The sequence below is a fragment of the Gorilla gorilla genome, chromosome 8 (genome assembly GCF_029281585.2).
Source record: "Gorilla gorilla gorilla isolate KB3781 chromosome 8, NHGRI_mGorGor1-v2.1_pri, whole genome shotgun sequence".
Lineage (NCBI taxonomy): Eukaryota > Metazoa > Chordata > Mammalia > Primates > Hominidae > Gorilla > Gorilla gorilla.
This window is the reverse complement of record NC_073232.2, coordinates 125372818-125385087: the sequence shown is the minus strand read 5'-3', so window position 1 is coordinate 125385087 and position 12270 is coordinate 125372818. Positions and strand designations below refer to the sequence as shown.

Here is a 12270-nt window from a genome sequence, read left to right as displayed (position 1 = left end):
AGAGACGGGGGTTTCACCACATTGGCCAGGATGGTCTCGAACTCCTGATCTTGTGATCCATCTGCCTCGGCCTCCCAAAGTGCTGGGATTACAGGCGTGAGCCACCGAGCCTGGCCTAAAATACAATTTTTTAAATAAAAATCCCACGTCTCACACTTGACCCTCATACGTTAAATCAGGGCACAGAATCGCATGCCATTGAGTGCAGATTTGAAAAACAGCTGCAAGTGACCTGACCAAGGAAGATCCCAGTGCGGAAAGCCCCAACGGAGACCTGGATCTTGTAGATTTTGCTGTCCCAAACAGGAAAGGTCCAAGAAGAAACAAACATCCCCAACATATCATGACATCACAAGGGTCAGGAGCCTGTGCCAGACACTGCTGCCCCTACCAAGGAAATGAGGAAGAAGGGCAGGGAAAGGACCTATCTTCCCTTCAGGTGCAACATGTGTTTCTTCTTCTTCTTCTTTTTTTTTTTTTTTTTTTGAGACAGAGTCTCACTCTGTCACCCAGGCTGGAGTGTAGTGGCATTATCTTGGCTCACTGCAACCTCCACCTCCCAGGTTCAAGCGATTCTCCTGCCTCAGCCTCCTGAGTAGCTGGAATTACAGGTGCACTACCACGCCTGGCTAATTTTTGTGTTTTTAGCAAAGACAGGGTTTCACCATGTTGGCCAGGCTGGTCTCTGACTCCTGACCTCAGGCGATCCGCCTGCCTCAGCCTCCCAAAGTGCTGGGATTACAGGTGTGAGCCACTGCGTCTGGCCATGACCTGTGTTTCTGAAGCCAGTAAAAGATGCCATAAGCAATCCCTCCAGGGTACACCTTTCCCTCTTACCTCCATATATCTTTCTCATGGTTGTTTTTTTTTTTTTTTTTTTTTTTTTTTTTGAGACAAGAGTCTTACTCTGTCACCCTGGCTGGAGTGCAGTGGTGCAGTCTTGGCTCACTGCAACTTCCACCTCCCGGGTTCAGGTGATTCTTCTGCCTCGGCCTCCCGAGGAGCTGGGATTACAGGTGCCTGCCACCATGTCTGGCTAATTTTTGTATTTTCATTAGAGATGGGGTTTTACCATGTTGGCCAGGCTGGTCTCGAACTCCTGACCTCAGGTGATCCACCCGCCTTGGCTTCCCAAAGTGCTGGGATTATAGGCGTGAACCACCGCGCCCGGCCTCCTCATGGGTTCTTCTACAACTGGCAAGAGGAAAGAAATTTGTCCTGAGAGAGAGTTGTGACAACCTACACACCGGACTTCCCCCTGGTTGGTTACAAGCTGCTCCTACTTTCTAGTGGAGCTCATTTCTCAGGAACAAGTGGACTTCTCATCTGTCACCCTGGCCCCTGACGAACCACAAGGCTTACCACAAATATTGCCACAAACCTAGCAGGCAGGAGCTGGGATGAGCACTAAGTGACAGAGTGTGCAGGACCCCTCCCAACCTGCCCTGTGTGTAGATCACAGGCAAGCTACTGTCATCTCCCCCAACTCTGTTTTTCTAAACAGCAAGAGGCTACCACTAGGACAGGGATGGTGACGCAGGGCTCAGGCTAAGCTTGTCTGACCCAGTGACTGGTGGGGTAGGAGCAGAAGCCGAGCAGGGGGGTCCCATGTCCTGCAGTCAGTCACTACATACCTCCTCACTCCCCCCTCTTATTTCTTCTTTCTCTGGTGTCTTCGTTGCTTTCCCATCCCCACCCTCCCCTCTGGAGGGAGCTGGCTTTTCCAAAACAGAAACTTTCACTCTGAACACAAACAGGCCTCTAATTTAGATCTTCCCAGCCAAGAGCTTTTCTCCCTGCTGCACTGGCCTCTGAAGCTGGCTGTAAGTGTGCTGTGACATGGCCAGAATCTAAAAGGGTGTGGCTGCTCCTCTTTCATTTTTGGCCCCCACAGAAGAGGCCAGACATTGACCAGGAAAAGCAAATCTGGCCTCCTATGGCGCTTCCACCAAACTAAAAAAAAAAGAAACTACTGATTTTTCTTAATGCAAACCGGTTTGAAATGGCCTTTCAGAGACGTGACAGAGAACACTGGATGGGTGTGAAGTAAGAGGTGAAAGATGATGGTGCTCCTGACTAAACCAGCAGCAGCTGATGCAATAAATACCTTTCCAATAAGGTCCATAGGACAGGCCTTATAAGGAAGAATAAGAACTCAGATCTGCTATTAGCTGCTTGCCTAATAATCACTGCCCTTAATAAAAATGAGTAAATTAAGTTCCAGAGTCTGGGCTGAAATATGGTTCCTCTCCATTTCCAAATTCCAAACGTCTACCTTGCTGACGTCATAAAAGGGATTGCTATCTGAGAAACAGGTATGTCAACAGAGACGCTGACTGATAGGCAGATAAGTCAAAACCACCCCTGCAGCGTCCACCCCTCTCCCTAAGTGCTAACTGCATATTCTCATGTGGGAGACCCTATATGGAATACAAAGTCTTAAGGCTAATTTATACTCTCCCTTGACGCAGACTAGCCCATTAAAAACTGACCTGTCACCTCACAGCATTACAAAAGGGGAGGAGCCAAAACAATCAACTGTGGGGATGACATGTCACACACCAAAGGCCCAAATCTTCTCTACGAGTGACCTTTGTCACACGAGACGCAAAGAAAATACGTGACTCACGACGAAAGGGGAAAAGGGAGGTAGCCACTAACGTGGAGAGACATGGGCACAGCTTGCAGCACCCTGGGGGGTGTCAAGTGGGCTCACTGAGGCTAGGATGCAGGGTGCAGGAACACTCCTATCTTCTGCATGGATGAGCTCCTTGGAAGACCTCCACAGAGAGTGCCTGGGCTTCCTGCTTAGTATACAAAATGAAAAGGATAGCGTTTACAATGACATCTCTTTGCAGTCCAAGGAATGGTGAACAATGAGGGAAATGGGGCCAGAAACGATCCCGGCTTCTCCGCGTCTGTTTTCCTGGTGGCAAGCTCTGCATCTGATAAGTAGAGTGGGACTACGTCATGTTCCCTCTACACTGGGAATATGACCTCACTGAGGCATTAAAAATTCCCAGGGAGGCACTGCAGTGTCCACTGATGCTACCACGGCGGTTGATCAGCTGAGAAAATTTGTCCGCTCATTTAGCCTAAAAGACTTCAACAAAAAAATATTGGCAGATAGAGAATGTGGGAAAGGAAAAAATAAAAATAATCTGGCAGTCCCACCTCCCATCCTACCCAGTGAGCATGAACTGGGGTAGAGAGGGGGTGAGAAGGAGTTGAATTTGCTGGCCCACTTGCACAGAACAATCCGGGGCTATACATGCAAAGCAATGATGGGTCACATACATCAAGGGGGCATTATGGAATGTCCCAGAATCACTCTCTCTTCACTATTTGCAACTTCCACCCTCTGCCACATGAGATGCAGTTGCACTATTCATAGTGGAACTTTGTTTTTTGGTTTTTTGTTTTGTTTTTTTATTTTTTGAGATGGAGTCTTGCTCTGTCACCCAGGCTGGAATGCAATGGTACAATCTCAGCTTACTGCAATCTCTGCCTCCCGGGTTCAAGCGATTCTCCTGTCTCAGCCTCCCGAGTAGCTGGGACCACGTACCCAGCTAATTTTTGTATTTTTTAGTAGAGACGGTGTTTTGCCATGTTGGCCAGGCTGGTCTCAAACTCCTGGCCTCAAGTGATCCACCTGCCTCAGCCTCTCAAAGTGTTGGGATTTCAGGCATGAGCCACAGTGCCCGGCCAACAGCGGAACTTTGGAAACAGTCTGAGTTCATTGGGGCAATAGCTAAGCATATTAAGGGACAGGAGGGATAATCATTAGTACTTTCACAGTTTTTGTGGCATACATAGGAAAGTGTTTCTAGTATAGAGAGATGTAAAATAAACAGAAAACAAGTGCATGTATAGTATGATCCCACCTACGATTTTTAAATCACATTTTTTAAAAGACTGAGAGGAAGTATTTCAAAATATTCACTTTGTCTTGGAGGGGTATTTCTTTGGTTGTCTCATCTGCTTCTTTATATAATCAGGGGTAGGAGATAAATGAAAATGTTTAGTTAGCCGAATGCTTGCTAATCCAAAGTTATAATGTAGAGAGTTCTAAATTAGCAAATACTTCCCTTCTAGTGCACTTCATTGTGTAAACCCAAATTTTCCATACATACCACATACTGAAAAATACAGTACCCAGGAAATGAAGCAATATCTATATTTGTTTCAAATGACTAACAAGCAAAAATAAAACTTTGACCGTGATGACATGCTTTTTAGAAATCAGACATAAAATAAGCCACATAGGATGTGGTCTAATAAACCCAAGAAAAGTTTCATTTCCTCTCACCAAAATGGCTAACTCCTTGTTTATGTGTCTAGCTTGGCAAATTTAGCGGAAGTCTCTTCTTCCCTGAAATTTCTAGATTGAGAGGTTAATAAGCAAGTAGCAGCAATAATGTGCCCCCTCCTGAAAATACACACATGCGCGTGCACGTGCACACCCCCCCCCAAAAAAATGCAATAAAAACAGGCTCAACACCAGCAAAAGGGTAGGTCAACCACAAAATCAGAAGGACAGAGTGCACCATCTCGCTAATCCCCGGCCACTGATCAGGAAAAGTTTATAGAACCCCTGAAGAGGAAGGAAACAAGGAATCAGTGAAGGCTTTGGACAATGAACTTTTTAAAAGTTTGTTTGCAAGTATTTCCGTGAAAATGGTATTGACTGAGCAATTACAGGAAGAAGAAAAAAAGAAAACTCTTTCTTCTTATCTGAATGCGGTTATATGCCATGGGTCACACCCTATTATTGTCACTATTAAACATGTTAATAGCCTCAATGTAATGACTTTGTGTGGTGAGCTTTAAAATGTACATGAATAGCTAACTAGAAAGAAATGACTCATCCCTGCCCAGGTGGATATTGACTTTCTGAGTCACATTTACTCAGCTGGTCTACCAACCTTAATTCCCTAGAGGAAGGGATCTAAAGGGTTCGAATCTGGCTGAATTACATGGAAAGAAAGAGAAGGGACAATGAATTTGAAATGTGGATGGAACAGAAAGTACAATTGTTGAGACTTGTAAGAACTTAGGTATCCTGAACCAAAATTTCCTCCCAACTCCTAAGGCGGCTGAGTGAAGAAAAGGATCAAACACCTTCTCCCTGAACAAGTGGAAGATGGTTGGTATCACAGCTCTGAACCATGGCCAAGAACCATGGCCCTTCATTCCCAGCAATTTTTATAGCTCTCACCCTTCAGCTGTGTGATCTTACAGATATTGCTTTCTCTCTCTCTGGCTCAGTTACCTTAATTGCAAAATGGGAATAATCACACCACCTCCCTCATAAGGTTGCTATCAAGGTTTGGAAAAGTTAATATAGGAGGTAGTTACAGTAGTTCTTACAGTAGTTCCTGTATCACAGGAAGCCTGGTTAAATGTCAAGGGATCTCTGTAGGTACCCAGTGGAGCAGACTGCGGGAATATCCCATGACCACCGCCTTTTTTGCAGATGCAAGAATTGCATCACAGAGTGGGGAAGCACCTTGCCAAAAAAGTGAGTGTTGGACTCAAACTTAGTTCTGACGACCAGTCACAAGAGGTTCCCACCACACTCTGCAGAGCCATTTCTATCACACCCATGCAGTGGGATCCGGATTTTCAGACATCACCAAAATCCTTACCCTGCCCCCACCAAACCCCCCAGCCGAGGGAGTCTTGCTCTGTTGCCCAGGCTGGAGAGCAGTGGTGCTATCTTGGCTCACTGCAACCTCCGCCCCCCAGGTTCAAGCAATTCTCCTGCCTCCGCCTCCCAAGTAGCTGGGATTACAGGCATGTGCCACCACACCTGGCTAATTTTTGTATTTTTAGTAGAGACGGGGTTTCACCATGTTGACCAGGCTGGTCTCGAACTCCTGACTTCGTGATCTGCCCACCTCGGCCTTCTGAAGTGCTGGGATTACAGGCATGACCCACCACACCCAGCCACAAAATTCTTGAAGTAGGTACTAGGAATGTTACATGTGAATTTCCATGGAAACCTACATGGAACACATAACTGAGCTACTCCAGCAGCGACTGGCCCATCACACAGACACACCATCAGATTGGGATTCCTCAAGAATCTTGCCAATTGCCTGCACCAGTCTGAGCCCACCAGCTCTCTCACCAAGCTCCCCCTTTACATACAGCCTGTATGTGAACCTTTATCACTGATGGAGAAATTGAAGCACAGATCAGTCGGGTAACTTGCCCAAGTTGGCACAGCCCATAAGTGGCATCTTTGTACCTCACCTATTCACAGTTTACAGGTTTAGATGACATCCTGGAAACGTGGCATTTTGGCACGTCCCTGGGAGATGCTTCTGGGTTCTGAGGACAAGGCTGAGAAATGCTCAGTCACTGGCGCCAGGGATCTAATCAGCTCCTGTAGATCTTGAGTTATAAGGAAGAAACCCAGTCTTTCTGTTTCATTTTCCTCATACTTAAAATGGGTGCCTGGTTCCTTTATCTACCTCCTGCCGCCAACCAAAGATTAATGAGTTACCATGTGCCAGGCTCTGATGGGAGAATAGCTATATTCATATCATCTTATCATAAATAGCCAGAATGAACAGCTATGCTTATTAAAAGCTGAACCAATGAGAGGCTACTGAAAAAGATCTTCTACCAGGCCATGGCTAATGCAGAGAAAAGGGGGCCTCCCTGCTCTATCAGACCCAGGCCAGTTAAAGGGAATGCTCCTTAAACACACAGACAGCAGCTCCAGGTAATCAAGACATAGGCGTGGCCCAAGAACATGCAAGATCAGAGGCAGGCATGCAAGACAGCGAAAACTCCGAAAGACTCCAGAAACATTTTGAGACGGAGTCTCACTCTGTTGCCCAGGCTGGAGTGCAGTGGTGTGATCTCAGCTCACTGGAACCTCTGTCTTCCTTCTGGGTTCAAGAGATTCTCCTGCCTCAGCCTCCTGAGTAGCTGGGATTACAGGCGCGCACCACCACGCCTGGCTAATTTTTGTATTTTTAGTAGAGACGGGGTTTCACTGGTCTTGAACTCCTGATATCGTGATCTGCCCACCTCAGCCTTCCAAAGTGCTGGGATTACAGGCGTGAGCCACTGCACCCAGCCACATCTTCAGTTTTATGCACATCTGGCTAACAGGGAATAGGTGGGTCAGAGGATTTCCACTTTAGTACATGAAGTTACTAAAGAGAATTAGGCACATGTTATAGTGTCAAAAAGTGTTCCTAGAATTAAAAGTAGAAAGAAATTGCAAAACTGTATGAGGTATAATACCAATTTTGCGAAACGCTTTTAAGGTCTGTGCACATGAATGACTAGAAATGTGGAAATGTATCCAAATATTAAGAGATTATCAGCCAGACACAGTGGCTCACGCCTGTAATCCTAGCACTTTGGGAGGCCAAGTCATGCAGATCACCTGAGGTCAGGAGTTCAAGAACAGTCTGACCAACATGGCAAAACCCTGTCTCTATTAAAAATACAAAAATTAGCCGGGTATGGTAACAGGTGCCTGTAATCCCAGCTACTCGGGAGGCTGAGGCAGGAGAATTTCTTGAACCTGGCAGGCGGAGGTCACAGTGAGCCAAGATCACACACTCCAGCCTGGAAGACAGAGCAAGACTCCGTCTCAAAATAAAAAATAAAAAAGGCCAGGCACAGTTGTTCATGCCTGTAATCCCAGCAGTTTGGGAGGCCGAGGCGGGCGGATCACGAGGTCAGGAGATCGAGACCATCCTGGCTAACACGGTGAAACCCTGTCTTTACTAAAAATACAAAAAATTAGCTGGGCTTGGTGGCGCGCAGCTGTAGTCCAGCTACTCGGCAAGCTGAGGCAGGCGAATCGCTTGAAACCGGAGGCAGAAGTTGCAGTGAGCTGAGATCGCGCCACTGCACTCTGGCCTGGGCAACAGAGCGAGACTCTATCTCAAAAAAGAGAGAGAGATTATAAATAGGTAATAAGAGTATAGGTATTTACATTTTCTTTATATATTTTTACAGTTTCTAGTTCTCTTATGTGGCTATTCATCACTTCCTACGCCAGAACAAACTTTTAAAGATGACTTATTCCATGTTTTGTCTCTCCAACAGCAAGACTTATGTACATATGTATTACTCAGGTCTCTGCCTGCTGGAGGCACTGCTTTCTGTCCCTGTGGCTGTAACACATAGCACAGCACCCAGTAGGTATACAATAAATGTTTTTAAAGACAGAGGCTTTATTATTTGGTTCATAAATATTCACTTTTCTTTTCTTAAAAGCTAACATTAGTACTAAATCATTTGCTGTTTAAACCTAAGAGTTCCTTGAAAATTTTTCATCTGCATTGACTTTTGCTTTTCTGAAGATAAAAGCATGTTCTAGATGTTATTTTTTCTTCAGGACTATTAATTTGAAGAGAACTGTCACTCCCAAGCACTGAGCAGTGTGGGGTATTGACACTGTATTGAATTATTTAAAGGAAATTAACAATGCTTCCTGTCCTTGGAGAGCAACATCTGCGAGTAAAGCCATTCACGGCTGCCTCGGGTAGGTATTGTCGAGGCAAAGTGGGCATTTTCCAGCACCCTGAATTTTAAAAGAAAATCTTTAAGTTCTAAATTACTAGTAACGAAGGCAAAGTTGAGGTGGTAACTTCTCCTCCGTTGTGAACTGTGAAGAGTCCCAAGAGACACTTCCTGGGGCCAAGTTTAATGGGATAATGTTGTGCTCCTCATTTCCACGGAAGTTACGTGTGGCACTGCATCACGAGGGCCTTCACTGGGAGCCAGGCATCCTGGAGTCATGCGAGCACCACCCTCCACCCTCTCCTTGTAAACAGGCGTTTTTATGGCTATGATATCCCTATCAGTGGTCAGCAAACCCAGACATCATGGCACCCAAAATGACAGTGACCCAACAAGAATTCAGGGATTGCAGTGGATGGGCCCTGCCCTAGAGAGAGGTAAACTTTGGATGGGCGGCTTCATTTTAGAGCTAGCTCATCTCATACCGTCATTCTGCTCCGAGACCTACCTCAATACACCAGGGCTCCCCAACTTTTTGTAAGGAGTGGCTCCTTTTCATGTCCCTGAAGACTTGAGTGCTGACAGTGAAGTCTGAGGGGGGGTAGAAGTGCTGACAGTCATGTCCCTGAGTGCAGCAAGGGAGGGGGCTCTGCTGCCAGGAAGAAAGGGGAACAGAGTAAGGCTCGGGAGCGAGGGGGACACGTCACCAAGGCACACACAGCCCCCAGCCTTCCTTTCTGCCCTAACCCACATTTCTATAGAAGCTCCATGATAGAGGGATTACAGTTCCCAGCACAAATCAGAACTCTCCTATTTCCCTGCCATCCAGCTCAGGGTCCCTTCTAGGAACATCTGAAATGCAAGCTCCTGCAGGCAGCCTTCCTGTTGTGTATTCCCACCCCTACCCACCATTCTCCTAATGGGCATGGCCTCCTGTTCCTCTGAGCCTCTCAAGAACCAGCTAGCTAGCATTTTCTCTCTCAACTTACCTTACTGAATCTATTAGTTATGTGAAATTGCTGATATTTCTGTCCTACAAAAATACAATTACATATGGTTCCACTTAATACTTCAGCTGTTTGGGGAGCTGATCTTTTTTTTTTTTTTTAAGAGATGGGGACTTGCTATGTTGCCCGGACTGGACTTAAACTCCTGGGCTCAAGCAATCCTCCTGTCTCAGCCTCCCAAACAGTTAGGACTACAGGTGCACGCCACCACACTCAGCTAATCTTTTTATTTTTATTTTTTTTGTGTGGAGGCAGAATCTTGCTATGTTGCTCAGGCTGGTCTTGAACTCCTGGGCTCAGGCAATCCTCCTATCTCGGCCTCCCAAAGTGATGAGATCTCAGGCAAGCAGCACCATGCCTGGCTGATCTGTCTTCACTCATACCTTAACACCTTTTCCTCTGCCAGGCGACAGTCTTTTGAGAAAAGCAACTATACTACCAATTCTGGACCCCTTGAAAGATCCAGCAGCACACACCTTGGGTGCTCAAGAAATATGCGTTAATGTGAATTTCAAACCCTATCACAATAGCTGCTACAGTTTACTGACAGCCTACTCTGTCTGGGGCCCTAGATAGGAGTGTGCCTCTTACTCCATTAATCCTCACCCCTACCTTATGAGGTAGGTAGTATCATGTAGTATCATGCCCATTTCACAGAGGAGGAAACTGATTCAGAGACTGTAAGGAGCATGCCCAAGGTCACACAGCTAGTAAATGGCAGAGGGGGAATATAGCTCAGGTCCCAGTCAACTCATGCAGGTGCCTGCTGTAGAGACCCATTGGCCTGTCTATGGCTCTATAAACAGGCTCTATAAACAAGAGAATTTAGGGCTGTAAAAAACAACTTGGGGTCCAAGAAGGGCGATTTCACAACCAAGAAATAATATTCTACTTTTCTTTTTTAAAAAAGAGAAATAGCTATGCCCTTTATGTTCATTGTAAAAAGTTTTATATGAAGAAAAACTCCATGAACCATTTTTTCACGTAATTTGTTCAGGATTAAGAATAAGAGATTCAGGATAACACCAACATCTTGTATGTTTTTACGTTCACTATCACAGTAGACATAGTGGGTATGCAAGACTCTGGAAAATAGGAAATTGATAAAAATAAAGGAAAAAGTTGTACAACAGCAGCCACATCTTTAGAGCAGTGTACATGGTTACCATAGTATATGGTATTCCCATGGGCCTCAAGTTTATCCAGATGGATTAAAACCATCCACAGGCAAAGTGAGCTCTCAAAATGAGAGGGGGCCATTGCTGCCCCATAACTGGAGCTACTCCAGGGCCCATGCTGGCTGCAGCTGACCTTGTGTCTGGATTTTGAGAGCCACCAACCAGAAGCTGAGAGATCTGCCCCCAGGAAGGGAAGCCGAGCACCAGAGGAAGTACTCGGTTCTCCACCCCTGGAGGTCTAAGGTCTCCGTCTGGCAAGCAGAGCCTCCCACTCTGCATTTCTTCACAGAGCTGATTTGTAAACAGGAGCGTGAGTCATTCGGCAAGCATGAGTCCATTTGAAAGATCAGCCCAATTTTACAGCTAAGGCTATCCTATTCAGTCCAGCCACAGCAATGACTCACCTTACTGCCTTCCACCAAAGGTGACTTGGTTAGCCCTCCAATTGTTTCTAGAAGGAACCCAGCAACATGAGGGTTTAATCCTTGTCTGCTTGCTTTATTTTCTAACACAATGCTGAGAGCAAAGAGGTAGAGTTACCAAAGTGCCCCAGAGAATGCGTTGGGAAAGAAATGCATCCATGGTTGCCACAGACCACATGGTCTCCTTTATCTTCCACGGGCATTTCCTCATGGCCTTTACTCTTAGAGGAAATTGTACATTATGGAAATGTTAAACACACACACAACCTCTCTGTACAGATCTAGATATTCTTCCATGCCTGGGAACCTCAGAGCCAAATTTACAGTTCACGTCCAACATCGCATCAGGGGCTACTGGCTTTGAACTTGTAGAATTAACCTTACCCCTAACCTTATTCCCCACCTTATCTTACTGGGCTACACTTATTTCCCTTTTTTTTTTTTCTTGTGTGTGTGTGGCCTGTAGGAGGTTTATTACCCCCTCAAGACCACACTTTCCCACCGCCCCCTGCTTTCCTCTTTAATGTTCTTAATTATTCATTTCCAATCCTCTTACAGAATACAAAGTCTTAATAAATGACTTCCAATTTTAGGGGGGTAGGAGATGTCTTACAAAAAGTTCAAATATATATACAACTACAAAATCTTTTTATATCATGAGAAAATAACTATAGTTTCTTTTTTTTTTCTCCTTTTGAGTCTTTCTTTAAAAACAAACAAATAAAAAACTCTTCAACAAATCCTAAAGACCAGGAAATAAACATCTGCTGAGTTTTCTGCTCAGTGTCCATTCATGATTTTTCTGGTAACAATACTGCCAGTTACTTAGGGGGCAACTCCCTGACTCTAGAGCCATGTAGCTTAGTGGAGTGAACCCTACCCCCAGCTTCAGAAGTGGGAAAGTTTACACAGTCCAAGCTCACTCAGACACTGCAAGCCCTTCCCACAGATGCAGGTTCAGAATCAAGGTCACAGACTTGTAGGGAAAGATAAGATCTCTCTGGACTTGAATAAGCCTCTGTGCAGTAAAACCAACTGGGAGGCAAGCAGAGCCCAGAACTGGAAGGAGATGGTTCTGATACATGGGCCCCTGGATGCAACCATGCCTGATGCCTGATCATTCTGGACTTTTCAGTTATGGATCAATACATTCATTTTGCTCAGGCC

General features: G+C 45.6%; 1 protein-coding gene across 50 annotated transcripts in view; it reads right to left on the bottom strand.

Annotated features, from left to right (window-relative positions):
- The window catches only part of TCF7L2 (transcription factor 7 like 2), a 217662-nt gene that overhangs the window by 69083 nt on the left and 136309 nt on the right, over positions 1 to 12270 (bottom strand). For 16 of the 50 annotated variants that reach the window (XM_055352156.2, XM_063710512.1, XM_055352143.2 and 13 more), the window contains one exon: positions 9005 to 9145. The exons of 30 other annotated variants lie outside the window; for them this stretch is intronic. In XM_055352156.2, the coding sequence (XP_055208131.1) occupies positions 9005 to 9145 (141 nt within the window). Of the gene's footprint in view, positions 1 to 9004; positions 9149 to 12270 lie in introns of all 50 variants that reach the window. 4 more of the 50 variants (XM_055352144.2, XM_031015239.3, XM_055352142.2 and 1 more) reach the window with 1 other exon arrangement.